Below are 22,021 nucleotides of genomic sequence, written 5' to 3' on the forward strand. Positions count from 1 at the left end.
GTGGTGCCACGATGGACTCAGCCGTTCCCAAAAGCGTAGGGTTCGGCGACTTGCGTGGTTTGGAGGAAGCCGAAAGGTTATACCTGCACACGTTAAGGAAGGCGCGGCCTGATCTGGCCGCTAAAATTCAGCGAACCCCGGACGAAGAAGGTCGGCCACAAAGGAAAGAGTGGCGCCCCGGCCAAAGAAAGCCGATGATGAAACATCGGCTGGCACAAACATGGTGTTCATCCTTCCGACGGAGTTTAGTGCTCCAGGATTAGACGAAGCACCTGTGGCGCAACTTGACTGCGGCCCACGGCCGGTTATCTTTGAGAAGCCACGAGAAAGAAGCTACAGACACCTGAAGGCCTTGTACTTGCGAGGCTATATCAATGGGCAGCCTGTCAACAAGATGTTGGTGGACACCGGAGCGGCGATCAACATTATGCCATACTCCATGCTTCGTCGGTTGGGACGCTCTAGCTCGGATCCGATCAAGACCAACGTTACATTGAGCGATTTCAACGGCCAAGCATCCGACGCACAAGGTGTTACTGAACGTGGATCCGGCCGTAGGAAGAAAAACCATCCCTACGACGTTCTTTATTGTCGATAGCAAGAGCACCTATGCTGTCCTGCTAGGGAGAGATTGGATCCACGCCAACTGTTGCATTCCATCCACAATGCACCAATGCTTAATACAGTGGGATGGAGATGAAGTAGAGGTTGTCCACGCAGATGATTCAGCCGAGATTTCAACGGCTGGTATGAACGTTTGGGAGACAACAGGCCAAGAGCCACTCTCAGGCATCAATTTGGACGATTGCGAGCGCATCGACGTGACGAAGGACGGGGTTAGGTTGGTTTTATCCGCCGGCCTGACCGTGTAACAAGAGCAACATATATGGACAAACGTGGCGATGCCGATCCGTGTGATCGGCCCCAAAGATCTATGGAGGAACATCGCAAAACCTTCGTTGAGCGATTCAATCAACATGGAGGCCGATTCCAGCAATCGGCCAAAATTATCTTCACCATACGTTCCGCCTATGTTCAACGTCGATCTAATGGACAACGGTTTTACGTCGGCTGATGAGCTGGAAGAAATCAACATTGGTCCTAACGGAGCCGACGTTCAAATACAGTGCCTTGGCTAACTACAGAGCCGATATCCGCAGTTACCTGGCAGAATCGGCTCGGGGGGCACCTAATCAGATGAACATGTGCGATACATGTGCAGTAAAAAGTATTGGGGGCCGATAGAAAAATCGGCCAGTAAAAAAAAAATTTCCCACGAGGTACAATTGATGCACAGACATCGACTCTAGTACAAATTACACGAGATTCGAGGCCTCCTGCTTCTTTGAGGAAGTGAACAATGAGCTGGTTTAGTTGCCCGAACCTTTTCTTCGAAGATCTCCAACCCTTTGCGGAAGGTCGCCAGTTCAACAGTGCTGTCAGAAGCGTCAGTTTGGCGTACAGGGCAGCCTTTTGCTCATTAAGCCGTTGGTGTTTCGTCTGCAATATCGGCTTTCAACGGTGGAAGAGGCGATCGGCTCTGGTGTTTCTGTTGTCGGTTTGGCCAAGTTGAGCCGAGGAGAGGATGGAGCTGCCCTGCCCTTTTGGATGGAGTTTGGCTGTCTCAAGATTGCCTGAGTTTGAGGCTCTCCGACTGAACTGTGTGTCCTCACCGCCGTTCTCGCCTTGACTGAGGCTCGGGGGCAACCGACTCGGTAGATACTCCGTTTTTAAAAGCCGATTGGGGTTTCATCGGCTGGCCCTCCATCATAACCTTCTTCAAAGGTGGTGAGTTCTTGCGAGAAGAGGATCACCGGAGCTGGTAGGAGGAATTTAAAGAGGGATCCATCATCACCGGTAGGGAGTTGGCTCTGGGCCATCTGGTTGCTGCAAAGGAACAGAGCAGGGTTATAAAGTATCACTGAGGAGATTTGCGAGCAAGTGACATCTGTTCTGCAGAAGTATCGGCTTCAGTATCAAGTCATTTCGGTAGCGATCCTAGGACTCTCTTGAAGGCATTGGTCTTCCACATTATCCACCAGAACTCAAAGTCATCAGTCGAAGAGATGAAGGATAGATCGTGAGGGACCGATGCGTTGATATCAGCTCGTTGAGCATTGACCAAGTTTATGATCACTCCTTAGTCGAAGAGAGGAAGGACGGATTATGAGGGACCGATGCGTTGTCATCGGCTCATGGAGCATTGGCTAAGTGGACAATCGGCAAAGTCAGTATGAGGGGAAATCGGCTAAATTAGCTTAAAGGAAATCGGCAAAATCAAATTGGGGAAATTCTTCATTGATAAACAGGATTTCTTACATAAAGAGCTGATTGCTCTCAAAAGGAAGTACTAGGGGATACATTGCCCCATCTACTACTACTGATCCTATGCTAAGGGTCCTATCTACGGGCCATCGCTGCCCTCGTCGTCGCCGTCGCTGTCGGCGCTACTCCCGGCGGGCTCGTCGTCGGCTCGCTGCAGCCGGCCGCCGGCAGGGCCCTCATTGTCCTCGTCCTCCTCGTCAGCGTCGTCGTCGTCGCTGTCGAAGTCGCTAAGGTTCCCCGGCCAGGGGCAGAAGCGCTTGGCCGGCGGTTCGTCGGAGGAGGTGTCATCCTCCTCCTCCTCCTCCTCCTCCTCCTCCTCCTCCTCGGAGGAGGAGGAGGAGGAGGTGAAGTCATCCCAGGAGAAGCGATCGTCATCGCTCTCCTCCTCCGTTTCCCCGTCGGCAAGGAAGCGGAGGTCACTTTCCCCGTCGGTCGAGGACTTGTCGTCCTCGGACCGGACGGAGAAGTCGTGACCGGACTCCTCCCGGCTCGATGGCGCGGCGGATGTTGGCCGCATGGGCCTCCTCCGGGTCCCACTCCGGCGTCGGCTCGCGGGAGGAGGAGGATTGGATGGAAAGACCCGATGAGGCAGAGGAGGAAGTAGACATGGTGGCGCAGGAGGGCTTTTGGAGTGCTAATGCGAAGGGGATGAAGAAGCGAACTGTTTGGAACGGTTAAATAAAAGGGGATATAGTGGAGATTCAATGCCACGGCAGTTTCCGAGGAAGTGGTGCCCAACAGAAAAAAAAATTGCCAGGTCACGCGGAGAAGTGGAGGAGGCAAGGCATCATGATGAAGGATACTGCGACGGTTCTGCTCTGCCACGACATGACCCGACGAAGGAAAAGGCAGAGTGATTTTAGAATTGTCATTTCCAAAACCAGGGGGCATGTGTTATCACCAGAATTTGACCGGATCAGAGGTGGGCCGCGATTGAGATGGGCTTGAAGAATATACATGGAAGAAATACATGAATCGGCCTTATATGCAAAGTTTGGGCTAGTTTGCCCGTGTATACCGTAACATAGTAGGATACGTGTCGGTTAGATAGAGTTTGACTCGTGCACGGTTGGGATTATTCCCACGTTAGAAAGTCTGCGGACTATAAATATGTATCTAGGGTTTATGAAATAAACAACAATCACGTTCACCACAAACCAATCTAGGCGCATCGCCAACTCCCTTGTCTCGAGGGTTTCTTCCGGGTAAGCATCATGCTGCCTAGATCGCATCTTGCGATCTAGGCGATCTACGTTTATTCGTCGTTCATGCGTTGCTCGTGCTTGAAGCCTTGTTGATGGCGAGCAATGTAGTTATCATAGATGTGTTAGGGTTAGCATTGTTTCATCGTATCATATGCTTTCGTCCGTGCAACCCTTAGATGTCTAGCCGCCCTTACACCCATCTTAGGTGTAAGGGAGGCACCCCGCTTGATCATTATTTAGTAGATCCGATCCGTTATGATTGCTCCTTGTTCTTCAAGGATTAGTTTAATATCTGCATAGTTAGGCCTTACAAACGGGTTGAAGGATCCAGTGACGCGTAGGGTGTAGTTTGCTAGCCCTAGACAGGATGTTCCGAGGATCAACTTCATGTTGGTTTTAGGCCTTGTCTAGGAGTCGGTTTACGATCACCGTGCGTGGCCGCCGAGCTCGATCACGAGTAGGATGTTCCGATTATGTGGTGAAAACCCTAAATCGTAGTAGGTCGTTTTAGCTTTATTTTGATCAAGCGGGACCACCATATATTCGTACACCTCGTACGGATCATGGGTGGATCGGCTCTTTGAGCCGATTCACGGGACAACTCGAGAGCCGATCGAGGCTCGTATTTAATGTTTACGTGTATGCCATGCAGGAAACTAAGCAAGGCAAATCCAACACCTTCACGACCAGGTATAGGTCGGGTGAGACGCCTTGCACCAGCATCGGACGTGCGTGCCGGAGTCTTTGCGGGCCGTCGCTCGGAGGGACCAGGGCCAGCCGCAGCCCTGGGAGCCTCCCGGCTCTACCGTGTTGCCCGTCGCTGCTCGCCGGTGGGTTTCTGACCGCAACAGATCGCCGGTGCGCTGGTTCGCTGGAATTCAAGCAAGATTTTAAGACTCTTTATACCTGAAGTTATCATCTAAAAGCCTCTGAAAATACGATCGCTGCAATAGATGGTAATCAACAGGACTTATAAATATCCTTTTGCTAAAGCCTCAAGATTACGAGAGTGCTGCAAATAGCGAGGATATACAATTATTACTTGCAAAAAGACCCATGCCGGTACTTTAAACTACAGAAGTACTAAAGGAGCGACGGAGTCGATGGCAGGCATAGTTCCTTCGATTCGTTCGGGGGCTATCGCCAAAATATACGAAGCGACTCTGCAAAAATTGCGATTACTACGGGGTCGTCGAACGAGCTAACTGACTTGATCCCTCAGTTGCCTTCGACAAACAAAAGATTCGACTGGGCTCACGGTCCCTTGAAGATTTGACTGGGCTCATGGTCCCTTGAAGATTTGACTGGGCTCATGGTCCCTTAACTCCTCCAGGATATCACCCAAATCATCGGCTCCTCCTGGATATCATCTGAATTATCGGCTCCTCCTGGATATCATCTGAATTATCGGCTCCTCCAGGATATCACTCAAATCATCGGCTCCTCCTGGATATCATCTGAATTATCGACTCCTCCAGGATATCACGCAAATCATCGACTCCTCCTGGATATCATCTGAATTATCGGCTCCTCCAGGATATCACCCAAATCATCGGCTCGTCCTGGATATCATCTGAATTATCGACTCCTCTGGGATATCACCCAAATCATCGGCTCCTCAGGGATATCATCAGAGTCATCGACATCATGTTCTCGGAACTCGAAGACATGTACGGTATTCGACTCAGCATTTTTTACACCCCTATACATAACTATTTCATATTCACTTACAGGCTCGGGGACTATTCCCATCGGGAGCGCCGGTTGCGCGCCCGGTAAAAAATGGCAGCTTCGTCGACAAATAAGAATAAACCAGAAGACGTCGGCATCAACATCAAGATCTTCAAGTAGTACAACTTGAGTCTATGCGTGGCTGCAAGCACCCGCCCATAGACTCGGGGGCTACTCCCATCGGGAGCGCTTCGCGCACCCGACAGAAAGCAACTTCGACTCTACATCAAGCACAAGATTCAACAGATGATCAAGACATTCGGCGAAGACAACTTTAGTCCCTGCCCGAAGCTTCACTTCGGCCATGCACTCGGGGGCTACTGATGTGGGCATAACCCTTCGGGTACTCGACATTACCATACCCGATGCAAACTATGAAGCTGGACCAGCACAAGGACTCGACAAGCTGGACTTGCACGCGCCTCAACTTGGACTACAATGAAAGAAGACTCCAATACGAATCCTACTAGGACTCTTGTAAACCCTAACTTGGCTGATATATAAAGTCAGGCAGAGGCACCCCTTAGGGACACACGATCAGAAAACATAAATCTTAGAGGCGACACGCCTAGACATCGCAACCCGCAAGCTAGAACTAGACTAGATACAACAACTCCGCCTATGGCGGCCCCCTGTACACATATATTCATATACTGGATTGCTAGCCGGACGCAGCGATCCTCCACCGCGGGGATGTGAACCTGGGTACGCCGTGTACCGCCTCGCTCCCGGAACTTCCGTCGCCGCCTTTCTCTAAAACCCAAGCCCCTCATGGTGGGCATTGCCGAGGAACCGCCTCGTCACCGCACATACCCCTGCGACCCCCCGCGCGGCAACCAGGGGAACCCTAGATCGCGCCGCCGCCCGGCTCCCCTCCTCCCTCCCCTCTCCTCCCTCGCCGTTACCTGAGGGCGCGGCCGGGCAAAGCCCGGTTGGCGTCGGCGGCGGCGAGGCCCTCTCGTCCTCTGGCTCGGATGGAGGGGCGCGGGCAGTCTTCTCAGGGACAGGCGTGGCATTCCGTCGGGGGCCACGGCGCGCCGGCGTGGGCATGGCCTGCTGCGGCGATGCGACAGGCGACGGTGGTGGCGGCACGTCTCCGGGCGGCGCGAGCAGGTGGCGGCAAGGGCGGTGGTGGCTGCTCAGCCGACTTCTGCGAGGAAGGTGGCTCGACGGCAGCTGCGTGGGGTGCCGGCGGCGGATCGCTGCGGGCTGAGCCTCTGCGGAGCATCTGAGGAACGGCGGTGGTGGCTCAACGCCATCTTGCTTTCCTCGGCACTACGCTCAGCGAGGTGGGGATGCGCGGCTGCCGGTGGAAACCATGCTCCGACTCCGATCTTGGCGGGCGATGGCGGCGCTACACGTCGTAACCTTCTTGAATGCATCGTTGTCGCAGCCTGCATCTACACTCTCGCGCTGCTCCGGGGGAAACCCTAGATCTGGGTCTCCCGGATCGGACGATGGCGGCCTCCCTGCGTCGTTCTACCTCCCGAGGCATCGTTTTTGGAGCAGCCGCTGGATGTTGGCGGATGTCGGTGGAGTGGTATTCATCTACCACATTGTTGGCGCTGAGGCTCGGTGGCATGGTGCTGCAGGGTGTCGACGACAGATGCGGGATGATGTATGCGTGCAGGATGGTGGAGCCGTCTGGCGTCATGGTGGGATCGACGGCAGGTCTTGCAAGGTTAATGCGATGATCTCTCTTGAAGATGGAGTCGAGGAAGACGGCGGTAGAAACTTCTGTGGCGTGTGCGTTGGCGTGCGCGAAGAGTCTGCTTGACTGGATGTGCTTCTCACCTGCTATTGGACAGTTTGGGAAGGCATTTGGTTTTTGGATGATGTCAGTTGGTGTATTGTCACCCCCTTCATCCCACTGTAGGTCTTGTGAGGTGGCTTCGAGGTTGATTTTTTGTATTGCTTCTTGTAAGGTTTGCGAATAATGTAATAAAAAGCCGTGTGCATCCTTTGGATGCAGAAACTGGGGCGATTTTTCCCCCTTTTCGAAAAAAAGTAAGTGCACACTCCAAAGAACTAATGCAGTTCATGTCCATGGTGTTGCGGAGCATGATCATAGCAATGTTGTGCAAGATAGCTCTGCAGCTATGATCATGCTCTGCATGACAAGGACATGAAAAAACTGAATAAATTACACATTTCCCAATTAAGAGCACGCACAGATGTAACATGCTTAGAAGGTACCCAAATTGGGGAAAGTAGAATCCAACTCAAATCAAACCTTATCCATGCGATTCTACAACTGACCTAGTATGTATATATAGATGGATACTAGAAGGACCTGGCGCGTCTTGCCGCGCCGTTTTTTGTTGTTACAATTTATTCTTTTTTCATCCTACCTATACACATTTAGCTGCACGGTGTGATATTAGATAGATGACGTAGACACAACCTCACAAATCAGTTTTTCTTTATGCAAATAAAACTCCCATGGGTGAAGCATTACATCAGGTGAGAAAGCATAAGTGGAACTAATAGTGAATGTGCAATTGATAAACAATGTATTCGAGAAACAACAGTACATATAAAGCACTATCGGAAAGAAAATAACAAAGCTAACGATGGGCCAGCTCCTCGAAACACATAAACATAAAGTTCCTTACAAATATAATCCGATAAACAACAACAAAAAATTATATTCTTTTCTCATAACTCTTTTCAAAATGAATAACATCAAATCAGACCCGAGCATTCCAAGTTTTCATGTTGTACAGAGAAGGTGATGTACTGTAATATTTGAGGCCAGATAACTGAATTCCAGGTAGCATCTAGAAAAAAAGTTTTAAGTACAGAGCAACATGTATCAGACGGCCAAAATCCACATGCTTATTCTAGCGGAAAGGAAAAATAGTAACTCCATTTTTTAGATATTTATTTACTCGGCTGCAGCTTATCTATAATCACAGCATTAATCCATCCCTGTTGCATGCATTAGAATAAGAGACAGGTAAAGGAGGAGAGAAGCGAAAATACATTACGCACAAATGGCCAGGCTGAATTTTAATCAAAACCACAGCACGTCAGCCTTGTTGCTACCAGCCTCTGCACTGGCGAAACGCCCCCAGCAGAATGCTATGTCTGTTAGTCACGAACTCACAAATCACAATGCACACGTAAGGATGTACTGCAACTGCATAACACATGAATATACAGAAATCATCTGCTAGAACGAAGATACGTGTCAATAAAAAACATCTGACCTACGGTTCGTAGGCCTCAACTCTTCCGCGTCTCCCAGGCGGCGGCGGTGTAAAAATTTCCTGCTCCAATCTCCTGCATCTGCGTTGGGCCCCTCTCCTTCCGCTTGCCGCTCCGGCGGTAGGAGGGAGGGGGACCCCGTTTTTTGCATGGTACTTAGGGCTAGGAGTTTTCTGACATGGCGCGCCGTTGGGGTGGTGGGAGCAGCGCCCGGGAAAATAAATCTGCCTCAACTCTTCTCCCACACCGGCGCTATCATTCATGGCGACGTCTCGGAGTTTGGTGGCACTGTGTGCTTGCCGATCTTTCAGATCGGTGGCTTTAGGGTTCATGGATGGTGTCGGCGAGGCGGCGGCGACGACTCCATCAGATGGTTTTTTCCTCCTGCTCTGTCCCCGTTGCTGCGGCGTTGTCTCCGGCGCCAAGGTGGAGCAGAGAGGATTCGTCCAGGAGTACGTGCAGACGGTGGTCTGCACTGGTGACAGCTGGAAGATGGTGCACCTTGTGGTGGGTTCGTGGTTGAAGGCTGATGGTTCTGGTTCACTACTCCGACATCGTCGTGCGTGGGTGCCAGTGCTGAAGTTCGATGGCGTGTCCAGGGACATGCTGCCCTGGTCTGATTCTTTCAACGACAATGGTTTGTCCTATGGCAAACTACATTGGAGGTCCGAAAAGCTGATGATCAGCGATGGAGCCGCGTCGAGCTCAGGTGAAGAGGTGATCTGTTCATTTTTTCCTTGGTGGCTGCTGCGGTGGTGCCGAAGAAGATGGATAGGCGTTGGCTTGTCACATAGGTTTATCCCATCTTTCCAGATCTGTAAGATCGGTGTATACGTACTTTGTACCTCGTCTTTTATTTATCAATGAGAATCGTATTACCATGCAAAAAAAAAAAACATCTGACCTCGAAGCCCATCGGCATGTACCAGCCGTGAGGACACCCACCGCTCACCACGGCACCGATGTCACCCATAGCGCTGCCCGAATAAAAATAATAGTAGTAATAAATTTCATGAGCCACTCATACTTTATATAGGCTTTAGATAGCAAGAACACTAATTAATTTGGCGCATATTCCATAAGAAGAATCCAAATCTGATTTGCGCCGAACTCTTTAGGAGGGTGAAGTAATATTTATCGCACAACCGACTTGGATTGTGGAATAGCAAAAGCAATTGAAAAATTCAAAAGATATACTAAACTGAATTTATTTTCCTTATGGCTTATAAGATTGTACAGCAAAAAAAATCCTTACATTGTTTTGTTAAGCACACAAGAACCACTGAACCAGGGCTACCAGGCATATTGGGTTCCATAACAGGACGCCCAAATGATTCTGCGAGGACTTTTCCCAAAATCTTTATAATCTCTGCGAGAAAGATTCAACCAATATGACGGAATAAATTGTTATATCTCTAAGGAATTTCTATATGGATGACATCACATAAAAAAGTGACAGGTACAATATACTATCGTTCATACATAAAGTTGATTCATTGCCATTTTGATCCAATCTTTTGACGATATGCATACAGATTACTCTCGTTCGATCTTTCAAGGCATGCATATAGAATACTCTAGACTGTAAATGCACTTAGTTCTCTTTATTTTATCAGATTGGCAATTTGTTCAATAGGATTGGAGAAGTTCAAAATAAGTTCCTAGGCCAATATTACGTTTAGCTGCCGCCTAGGAAGATACTCCTTATATGATATAGCTAATCTATGTCACGATTAATTAGTTCCTAGTCACGCCTACCTGAATGCCTTATGCCACATAACTGTTAGTTCTGCCCTCATTTATGTACTTAAGTTGATTCACTGCAACCTTTTTCAGGGATGCATATAGATTACTCTAAACTGAATTATATTTGTACTGTTACTTAATTATCGTGATATTTTCAGATTGAATGAATATTACTGGTCAAAGGGGATTGGTTTAATATAGGATTCCGGAAGTTCAAAAAGGACAGTTAGTTTGGAAATTTAGAAATCAGAATCAAAATTTGAGATTCTGCAACATCGAGATTCAGAATTATAATTTAATCAACCATCACCGATGTTGCAAATGACCACACGTTTACTTCAAAGAACATTGATCAGATAGAAGAACCAGTCGATGACATGTATATACTGAATAACTCAACTGACATACATTTAGAGCATAAATAGGTAGAGATCAATAGAAAAATGCATCAGAACTTGAATCATTTTTTCACCAAACACGAAGAAAGTGAGCATTTCCAACATTTGTAGACTGACTTCCTAAACAAAATTCATCTCAGTGGATAGATGTCTTATCGCTCAACTTTCTTGCTTCAATGTTAAACACATACATCTTAGATGGGTTAACAAATCGGTAGCAATACCAAACTTACAACGAAGTATCCACATTCCATAGTCAATCACTAATATATAGTTTCTATTTGGCATGATAAATCTAAGAATCTTAGTGATAAAATTAATAGCTAACATCACAGGACAGACCAGAAGAGAAAAATTAATGGCTATATAGTTTCTATTTTTCCTCACACTGATTCATGTATGCTAGAAGAGCTAAGAATTTGAACATTTTGAAATTTAATCCAAATCTAGCCCAATCATTTTGTCGTACCATACCGCGAAAACTTTAAAGAAAGCCTTGACTCCCTTAGGCATATGAACCTCAATCTAAACATTATACACAACAGCAAGTACATATATAGCCTGTATAGAAACATCACCCGTACAGGTAACACGACATGATCTAACTTCGAAAGCATCAAGCTAAAAAACACCATAAGCCGTAATACAAACACTGTTAACCATTCAAAATAAGGCTAAGAGGGTAGCTCTAATCTACCAGAAAAATGTAGGTAGTATGGAAGGAATGAGCAGCAGATTCATTCAGTACATTAGCTGTGTAGTCAGCCACACATACCACATGTTTCAAATTGAACCAAACCCTGAGACGACACAGAATAGTAAGTCAATGTTGGTACTGAAATCCCTAAAGCCCTAAACTGCAGGCAATGTACACACATTTTTTTTCAAAAAGAACATGAAACTAATCCCATTCAACTCGAAAACAACAAAACCTAGAAGATAAACCTGCAATAGCCACCGGCGCAATCACAAGCACATTTGCCTCCAGTCAGTCAAATCCCTAGAAAGCATGCCCAGACGCGCCCAAATGCCACTGAACACAGCAACCGAGCGGCGCCGGAAAAAACGGCAGCAAAATGCGCCAAAAAAAAGAAACAGTGAATCACGCCCCGACCAGACGCAGACCAAGGCCAATCCCCAAAATACGGCTGCACACACGGGTACCACAGATCCATTACACACAGCTAACACAAGGTAAAGCTCCACAGAATCCACTCCAATCCCATCGGCCGCCAATGCGCGCGAGAGAGAAGAACAGAGGGGAAAAATACCAGCGAGAAGGAGGAGCTGCCACGGAGAAGACGTGCGGCCACCGCGGCGCCGCCCGAACCCGCGCGCACCGCCTGAGTTCAGCCACCACCGCAACGCCCCGCGAACCCGCGCGTACCGCCGCAGCTCAGCCACCACCGCAACGCCTCACAAACCAGCACGCCCCGCCGCAGCTCATTAGACGAACAGGAAGACCAAGTAATCGATCCACCGCCGCGACGAAAAAGAAAGAGGAGAGAAAGACCGAAGAGGCGGTCAAAACCAATCTGAAACCGACCTCAACAGGGCTCTCTTAGCTTACACGTCGCGCATAATCGCCCGCACACACCGAAACACGACACGCAAACACGCTGTGTGGGACCCGCGAAAACGATGGGCAGAGCGCCCAGGGACGCGCCCAACCCTGGGAGCTTAGAGCATCTCCAGTCGCGTCCCTCAAAAAACGTCCGGCACAAATGATTTGGGGCACGTTTAGGACCGCGCCGGACAAAAAGAGATCAAAATCTGTACAGAAAAGAGACCCTTTCCAGCCGCGTCCCTCAAACAGCGTCCGGATGCATGCATTTTAATAGAAGGGACCACCCCATGTGGGAAAAGTATGTGAGAGAAAGTGTGGGGAAAGAGAATGGCATGTGGGGACTAGGGGCTGCATGCATATGGGCTCTCATTTTGTGTCCGGCGTCTCTACCGGGGACGCCGGACACAAAATGAGGCGCTATTTAGCTTTGGGGGACGCGACTGGGACGCGATTTTCTCCATTTCTTGTCCGCCGTCCCCCAAACGCCGTTTGGGGGACGCGACTGGAGATGCTCTTAGAGCAAGTATAATAAGTCCTAGTCAGCTGGCTATAAGGCTTAAAATAATATATTCATGCTTAGTTGGAGGAGAGAGAGAAGGAGAGAGAAGAGGAGTGGGCTCTCATGCAAGAGCCAGCTCTAGCACGTGCTCCTAGGCAATTTGTGAGAGTGAAATGTGGGCCATCCATTGATAAAGTAGTACATGATTATAGCTCACTATTATACATGTTGGCTTTATGTTAGCTATAAATGACATGGCATATGGCTTATAGCCAGCAGCTGACTATACTATTAAACTTGCTCTTAGTGCTCTTCAAGGATAAACAAGTGCAAGGCCATACGGATGCCGGAGAGGAAAAATTTATCCGCCGTTAACTTCCCTAAAAGAGCCCCAACCACACATCGAATCTAGAAGATTGAGGACTTACAATGGACAAATCCTTAAACAAGTGCAAGGCCATACGGATGCCGGAGAGGAAAAATTTATCCGCCGTTAACTTCCCTAAAAGAGCCCCAACCACACATCGAATCTAGAAGATTGAGGACTTACAATGGACAAATCCTGTGTCGTAGTCGCTAATGATGACCCAGGATCGTGCAAGGAAGCTCCCAGAGTTGCGGACGAAAGCCGCCGCGGCAGGGATGGTGGCGGCGTCGTCGGCAAAAAAATCATCACCAACTCGGCAAGGGTTAGCCCAACCACCGGCGCCGCCTTCCTCGCGGCCGCACTCAAGGTCGTGACCTCAGACGAGGCCACCATTGTGGTAGCCCTTGTCACGCGTGCCCGCCAGCTGACCAACGACGGAGCTCTCAGAGCCTTCACCAAATCAAAGTTGCTTGCCGTACCCATCCTTTCGATCTGTTTTGCTTCCCAATGCTCCTGCGCGGACTGATTCAGCACGGTGAGGGGCTTCTGCGGCGGAGGTGGAGGTGGAGGAACGCCGGCCATGGCGCACGAAGGTATAGAGGAGGTGAGAGAGTGGTTTTGGGGTGGTGAGGGGAGTGGAGTAGAAAGTTAACGTGGAACGCCCCATCTACCGCGCTTCCCAACACGCCCCGTCGCCGCTTGGAAGAGTCGTCGTCGATGAGCCGACATACATACATACTCGCAGCTGTACGTATACTACATATTCATACAGTTTAGTTGGGTCATAAGGGTTTTGTACAAGGCTACCTATACCCGTTTAATATTAATAACGAAGAGATATCGAGAGATCTTAGCCGTTTTTGTGTTTGTGTTTGATTGAGTTTGCTCTAAGTTTTATAGGAAGGGGCTGTACTGGAGCAACTGAAAATATAAAACTTGAAGAATTATCCAGCAAAAATGGTCCCATACAATGGAAGGCCAAGTTCCCTACAGGATTATTTCATGTGTCTTGAAGGCTGATTCTGCTGATTATGCGTTTTCATCATCGATAGGGAAACAAAATACATAATACAGTAGATGTTTATAACAATCTGCATAAAACTGATACATTTTTGTTCGTTTGTTCGGCTGTTTAGCAGTTATTGGAGAGCTGACTTCTTCTCCAACTAAAGAAAATTGTGTTATTGATGTCCTTTTCAATACAGTATAACAATCTGCCACTGTTGGAACAATGTTGAAAGGCTCATTAATTTCCTTTTCAATACAGTAGGTACTATTGTGGAATTTTCTGAGAAGTCCTTATGCTCGAGGGTGCTTGATAGATTTAACCACTGTTGCAGAAAATTGACTGCAGTACTGTTTGCTTGAAGTATGTACAAACTATGCAAGGTTTAGGAGTATTTTATCGTCTGGGTGCAAGGTTTATAGGAGTATTTTCAATACAGTATGTACAATAGCTGTAGTTCGATGTACAACCTTGGCGAGACATGGATTCTGGGTCAACCAATTGCGGACAGTCGCTCGATCAGGACTTATAACCGTATGCAATGTAGGGCTTGCGCCTTGATAACAGAAATTGCGAGCTGATGTACTGCCGCATCTTCTTGTTTATTATCTTTTGACGGTTGATACATGTATATGCAAATGGATAGGCCGGTGTACGCCCTTTTTTGTTAGTCTCTGTCCATTTTGTGTAGTAATTTGCTTCGAACGCCGTCGTCCCTCACGGCCTTGTCTAGTACCTCATCTGCGGTGAACGGCGGCGGGAGCGTGCATGGCTCGCACGTGGCGACGTACTTCTCCCTGGACTCCATCATGAAGTCCCTCTCGCGGCCTCTCCTGGGACATGCCATGGACTCGGGACAGAGCTCCACGGCCTTCTCCGGCACGGTGGGCTTGTAGCGTAGCAGCGCGGCGTACTGCGTGAGCACGTGCAGCATGTACTCGTAGACGAGCTCCATGTCCATCTCCTCCCTCGCGAAGCCGCTGCCTTCCTGGCCCATGCGCCGCGCCTCCTCTGGGTGGGCGTTGCCCCAGTCGACGGCGAACTTGATGGCGCGGCACTTGTCGGCGAGGTCGATGGGCCAGTAGTGTTTCCCGGCGACGAGCCCCCGCGAGAAGAAGTCCCTGTAGGGCGTGTCGAGGGCGAGCATGGGCGAGTCGCATGCGAGGATGTACTTCTCGCTCACCGACCACGCCCGCCCCGCCACGTAGATCTTGTACCTGTACCGGCACTGCTTGGCCAAGCTGGAGTCCTTGAACCCGTTCCGGACGGCGGCGGCCCAGTTCTGCGCGAAGAGCCGCGCGTTCCAGTCCTTTCCGGCGGCCGAGTCGTTGTTGCACCGGAAGAGGTCGCGGCGCGCCTCGGACACGCCGGGGTTGCCCTTCCAGAACGCGTAGGGCTCCCTGTCCCGCCACGGGTGGCGCGCGTTCTCCCTGCCGACCTCCTCGATGAGCGGCGCCCACGGGCGGATGTTCACCTCGGACCAGCCCCAGAAGGACCAGTCAGGCCAGAGGATGGCGACCTCCTTGTCCACGTCCTTGCAGTAGCGGAAGAGCGGCGGCGCGGCGGAAGGGTCGTCGTGGTAGTCGGCGGCGCGCACCCTGATGACGTCGCCCGTGGCGAACATCATGTCGACGTCCGGGACGCGGCCGGGGTAGCGTGCGAGCAGCTGCAGGATGCCCCACTCCGTGAAGACGTCTCGCGTCTGGTACGACGGGCGGTACTTCTCTACGTAGGCGCGCCCGGACACCACCACCAGCCGGAGCTCCGCGTGGCGCTGGGCGCGCTCCACGGCGTCGCGCGTGATCCCGGCTGTGCGCCACGGCTCGAGGTCCGTGTGGATATGCCGAAAGTAGTCCGGGCACCATGGCGGCGGCACTCCCGGAGACGATGACGACGGTGAGGGTTCTGGCGCTAGTGATGCACCGCTGCGGCACAGAGCCGGGCCCGACGTGCCGTTGGCGTCGCAGCTGAAGGGTATTGGTATGAGGTGCGCCGTGGATGAGCGGGCGCGGAAGTGACAACCACGCCGGCTGACGCTGCCGCCGCCGGTGCCCGCCAGGAAAGAATAATACTGTTGGATTCGTGATGATGCATAAGAGCTAATTAATCAGTACGCACTGGTTTGATCATGGGTTCTACAGTGCAAACATAAGAACATGTACTCACGTCAGCGTCGAGGTGGATCCATTTGGTTCTGGCGAGGAAAGCCAAAAACACAATGGTGCCGATGACTACTCCAACGCCGCCGCTCGTCGATGTGTTCCGGCATGGCTTCGTCGTGGGAGATGGCGACGGCTGATGCTCTATCGCCGGATCGTCGACCATCTCGGCCACAGCTGGAGGAGACGGCGGCGCCATCGCTGCCTTCTCTTCCTCGTCGTCTGCTGTGCTGAAACGCTTCATCCAACTATAGTTTAACTGGCTAGTACGCGGACTCAAGAGGAAAATGAGCAGAGATCTCCGGTTCTGCCCAGATGCGTCTACTCCGGGTTCACATGGAGTGATATGATAAACATAGGAAGTACATAGTATTTTCTAGTAGTAGCATATCACAATAAGTCAATAAACATTATATTACTCAATTTTTTTAAATTTACTATTTAAGTCCCTTCTAATATAAGCTATTTTAGCAAACTATTTTAGTTATGGAAGTGACATTAACATTTTTTTATCATTATTTGGTTGACGCATTACAAGAAAAGGCAGCCTCTATAGATCGTTTTAAACTAATAAGCCTCTCCTACCTGATGTTTAAAACATACGGTTTTGCTAGTTCTTAGGTGGAAAACTAATTTAGTTTTTAGTTGAGTCTCAACCGTTAGATTTGCTTCGTGATTCGTACTAATGGTGAATTGTAACTAAAATTTGAATCTAACATCTAACTGAGAACCGAGTTAATTTACAATCGACTAAGGGTATATTTGGTTTCCAGCCACACTTTGCCAAGCTAAAGTTTGGCAATTTGGTATGTGTTTGGTTCTTGCCACACTTTAGAGCTGCCACAGTTCACTATCCATATGACCCACTTGTCATAGAATGAATTTTTTGCCAACTTTTACCACACTTTGTGCCTTCCAAAATCCAAGCCACACTTACTAAAATTAAGCTTGGCAAAGTGTGGCTAGGAACCAAACAAGCCCTAAGAATTAGGTAAAGCCTATTCTATATGGTTAGGAAACACGAATTTGTGTTTTTCTTCATGCAGAGTGCATATAACAGTATTTTGCACCAAGTTTTAAATCAACATGTTACAGATTTAAAGTGTGCTTGTCCTCACTAAAATACACATTTTATTTAGAGCGAATACAAGGTCCGCAAAGCTTCTTAATATGAAAAGATCACCTTTTTACAGTGTGTGATGAGTTCATTAACTAATTCAAGAAAGTCAAGGTACAGACGGATCAGTACGTTAGTACGCGTGGTTAACTATTGAATTGTACATGCAACTGTCCGCATCTCTGGTTGGTGGCAACTGGCAAGTGAAGGAAGTTGACTATAGTTAACTTCAGTGGTATGCACATACATATGCACGTATCTTTTTCTTTTGAACAATATAAACGTATCTTAAGTTAGCGGCAAAGAAGTTGACTAAAATTAACTTTAGCAGTATGTGACTGCCTCCGTAAGTAAGGCTTCTGTTTTGGGCCAAGTCACGTTACAGATCTTCGCAAAGGTGACTTAACATCCTGCACGGAGATGGGGACATAATTATACTGTTACTTAATGTGCTAGTGTTTTGTTTTTTACTAACTAAAATAATTGCCGCAAAGGTCGATTTGACATAGAGATGGGGACATAATTATTGTTGAAATATTGGGCCTCCACTTAGTGGCCCATACTAGATTTCAGATCTCAACGTCTACATAGTGGAAGCCTTTGAGCCCAAGTTGGTGGCAGCTCACTAGGTAGTGAAGAGGTGGGAAGTTTAGTCCCACATGGAAAGTTGGGAGGAAGTTAGACCACCTTATAAGGTGGGTTGTTCCACCACTAGTAAGTCAGTAAGAATAGGAGTGGTTCACGCGCTCGTGGTGAGTGGATTGAGCCTCGACGTGGCGTGGCCCACGTTGCCTAGGGTTTCCTGAGCCTATATAATCTCCTGCCCAGCTACCCGCAGAAACACATCTAATACACGAGTTAGGGTTTTGCCACCTCTCTCTGCTTGCGCCGCCATCGTAGCCTACTCCATCCCGCGCGCCGACGTGCATCGGCGAACGGGAGAGCAGGTCTCCGGAACCGCTCGTCCTTGCGATCCTGTACGGGAGAGGGCGAATTAGGTTTTTGGGAAGCACTCTGCGCGACTGCTCAAGTTCTTCATCACGGGTCGTCTTCCGTCCAAGTCGGGCGGTGCTTCCTACCGTCGTCTTCAACGCTGTCTACTTCGACCCATCGTCCCCGTCGTCAACAACGTTGTCATCAACAACGTTACTGCTGTGACATCGTCTGCTACACCTTCACCACCACCTCCACCAGATCGGTACGTGCCTCCATCTGTTTAGCGATGGATGTTGTATTGTTTGCTCTGCTACTGTTCATGTTGATCACTGCATCTAGTATGTTCGAGTTTCACATGTTAGTACTTACTGTCATCATGCTTAATATTCTGGAATTAATCATGGAAATTGTGCCTAATTATCCAACAATTATACTGTTTGTTTTCGCAAAGGTGTATAATTATGGGACATGTGAAATCGACCTTTTCTATGTCATATCCCTTTTCTTGTAATGCGACAACCAAATAATATAAAAAATGTTAATATCACTTCCATAACTAAAATAGTTTGCTAAAATAGCTTATATTAGAAGGACTTAAATAGTAAATCTTAAAAAAATAGTAATATAATGTTTATTGACTTATTGTGATATGCTACTACTAGAAAATATGTACTTCCTATGTTTATCATATCCCCTGGTCAAGATGGAGTGAACTCATCGGAACTAGCACTTGGTCTCATGTATGTTGAGGACGATAACGATGACGATGACGAGGGGCTGGTGCCGCGGACTCCGTTGGCCACTGCCTCTGGCTCTGATTCCGGTGTCGTTCGCTTTCCCAGCTTTGTTGGCCCGCCCCCAGCTATTGGCGGGACAGTGGATGAGACAGGGGGCCGCTGGCTACCTTGTCCCGCATTGCTGTTTTTGATGGCGAGGTTGAGGGTAACGTGGCGAGGACCTGCGCTGCAGCTGATGTTGTTGGAGTTGATGAAGGTTGGGTGCAGGTGGGTCGGGGCGGCCACCCCGTGAAAGAACATCTATCATAATATGTTTTGTGTGTTTGATGTCAATGTATGTGATACACTAATGTTTGATGAAGTGGTGCAGGGATTATATAGATACATGAATATAAGTGACTTGTGTGAAAAAACGAGTCAAAAGATAGCTGAAAAGGATTCACCAGGCCGGATAATCCGGGCCAGATATTTGCAAAATATCCGGACCCCAAAATTTTGCTAAGGACTCGAGGGTCGAGGCAATGTGGCTCAATACTTCCCTGGACAGGGGCCGGATTTTTGGCCGGACATTTGGCCAGAATTTCCCCAGGGCCGGATAATCTGGGCCGGATATTTGTGAAATATCCGGCCCCCAAAATTTGGCTAAGGACCAGAGACGACGCGGCTCAGTAAGGCCCTGGACATGGGCCGGACTTTTGGCCGGACATTTGGCTGGATTTTTCCCAGGGCCGGATTTTTCCGGGGGGCCGGATTATCCGGCCCCAACTCAGGCCGGATTATCCAGCCTTCGAAAGCCACCAACGGCTGGATTTTGAGAGGGGGTATTTATACCCCCCTTCTCCTACCTTCCTCCTTGCTCAATCATTGAAGAAATTCTGCCAAGCCTCACCACCATTAGAGCCACCTCAAGAACTCAAGATTTGCAAGATCTTCTTCCTCCCCCAACCAAAGCTCTTGATATTTGGAGATTCGAAGGAGAATACACCGATCTACATCCTCACCGAAGCGATTTACATTTCCCCCTCATTTGTTTGAGGGCCCTCTTGCTAGTGTTCCTCTTTGGATCCCTAGTTGATTTGTGTTGATGTATTGTTGTTGATTGTTGTGTTGTTACAGATTTGGGAGCCTCCAATTCGGTTGTGGATGTGTGCCCCAAGAACCTTGTAAAGGCCCGGTTTCTGTCTCGAGGAAATCCCTTAGTGGAAGTGGGCTAGGCCTTCGTGGCGTTGCTCATAGGAGATCTGAGTGAAGCCTTCGTGGCTGTTGGTTTGGCTTTCGTAGCAACCACACTCCTCCAAACGTAGACGTACCTTCTTTCAAAGGAAGGAACTACGGGAATCATCTCCGTGTCATCGCGTGCTCCACTCTCGGTTACCTCTATCCTATTCTATCTCCTATATATTGCGTAGCTATATCTTGCTTAGTTGGTAACCTTGTCATATAGGTAAATTCACTTAGTTGCATATCTAGAGAATTTACCTTTGTGTCAAGCCTAAATTGAAAAAGAACTAAAAATTGGTTAGCACCTATTCACCCCCCTCTAGGTGCGGCATACGATCCTTTCAATTGGTATCAGAGCCTCGGCTCTTATTTCGGGCTGTACCGCCTAAGAGTATGCCGGACGAGGAGCCTCCGGAAGGGGCCGCTAAGATGGTCTCCATTGATGATCTCAATTCGTTGAGGTCCTCCATGGAAGCTCAAATGGAAAGCATGAGAAAAATGATTTCCGAGCTTTTGACTCCGGCCCCTCCCATGGCTCCCACCGTAGAGGTAAAGGACACGGGTGGGTTAGAAGAGGGAGATGGTTCGGCATTACCCTCCTCTACCAAACCCGTGGATGGTGATAACTTAAACACTATCAAATCTCCCATTGCATCTCCTAGGGGAACTAGTGGAGGTGAGAGCTACAATCGAGTGGCTCCGCCTTTCCTATCTCCCGATATACCGGTTCCCCATCCTCATATAAACATTCGAGGCGACCCACCTAAGTTTTCCGTTAAAGATTTCGATACTTGGCAATTTGAGTTTCGCTCTCATGTTCGCAGTGCTTCCAATGAACTTTGGAGAATCATCGTGGAAGGCTTCAAGCCCTACAACCCCGACAAGTTGACTAGAAGAGAAGCGGTTGATAGTCAACTCAATAACACCGCCTTGCACATGATTCAAACTAGTGTGGGGACAAAGGACTTGTCTCGTGTTCGGAATTTCACCACCGCCAAGGAAGCTTGGGATGGTTTGGCCGCTAGTTGCATTGGAAGTGATAGCATGAGAAGGAACAAGTATAATGCTCTTCGGAATCAAGCCGAAGGTTTCTTGAGGCTACCGGATGAAGATCATGAAGCCATGTATGGAAGACTTCTCACCGTTGCCGATGCTTTCCGGAATGTGGGTGCCACCCACATCAATGACTCTTGGATCAAGGATAAGTACATTGATTGCATGATGCCGTTTGAACCCATTGATGCCAAGACTCTTGTTGGGAGAGAATTCTTTTCCTCTCTCACTTCTCAACAAGCCGTGCACGAGATGCAAGCTCTCAAGGTGCTTGAGCAAAACTCTCATGATTCTCGCAACCGTGCTCTTGGGATGTCAAAAGGGTCCAACCTTGCCTTGGCGGTCAACTCCGTGGAAGAAGTGAACCCTCAAGAATCATATAGGGCATCTTGGAGTATGTCCTATCCGGAAGACTTGGAACTCCACTACAACGATCACATGGCCTTCCATGCAAAATATTTTTGGGTTGATCCTTCCAAGGCCAAGGAAGACAACATCAAGAGAAACAACAAAAGTGGGTTCACTAGCATGGGTCCAAGAACAAGATCATGCTACAACTGTGATGACAAGCGCCATTTCATCGCCGAATGCCCCTATGAGAATAGGGAGACTCATGGTGGAAGGCTCATTCCCAAGGACAAGAGCAAAGACTCAAAGGGCAAGTATTCAAAGGACCCCAACAAGAAATTCTACAACAAGAGCAAGAAGGGCAAGAGGCCCTCAAGGATATTGCTAGTGACTAAG

The 22,021-nt window shown here is 48.8% G+C and overlaps 1 protein-coding gene and 1 long non-coding RNA gene across 3 annotated transcripts; both read right to left on the minus strand.

Annotated features, from left to right (window-relative positions):
• Positions 1 to 8,003: 8,003 nt before the first annotated feature.
• Positions 8,004 to 11,933, minus strand: LOC124683427. Of its 2 annotated transcripts, XR_006996686.1 has the most exons (4): positions 11,887 to 11,933; positions 9,727 to 9,840; positions 9,376 to 9,448; positions 8,004 to 8,473 (listed from the first exon to the last, which is right to left on the minus strand). It is a non-coding gene; the product is annotated as an uncharacterized LOC124683427 (long non-coding RNA). The 2 variants fall into 2 exon arrangements; XR_006996685.1 differs by lacking the exon at positions 11,887 to 11,933 and having other exon boundaries at positions 9,727 to 11,321.
• Positions 11,934 to 14,721: 2,788 nt separating this feature from the next.
• On the minus strand, positions 14,722 to 16,412 carry LOC124656981 (protein O-glucosyltransferase 2-like). The gene is made up of 2 exons (XM_047195628.1): positions 16,221 to 16,412; positions 14,722 to 16,125 (listed from the first exon to the last, which is right to left on the minus strand). The coding sequence occupies exons 1-2, from the start codon at positions 16,410 to 16,412 to the stop codon at positions 14,722 to 14,724; spliced, it is 1,596 nt and encodes a 531-aa protein (XP_047051584.1).
• Positions 16,413 to 22,021: the final 5,609 nt, after the last annotated feature.

Source organism: Lolium rigidum, chromosome 1, assembly GCF_022539505.1.
Source record: "Lolium rigidum isolate FL_2022 chromosome 1, APGP_CSIRO_Lrig_0.1, whole genome shotgun sequence".
NCBI lineage: Eukaryota > Viridiplantae > Streptophyta > Magnoliopsida > Poales > Poaceae > Lolium > Lolium rigidum.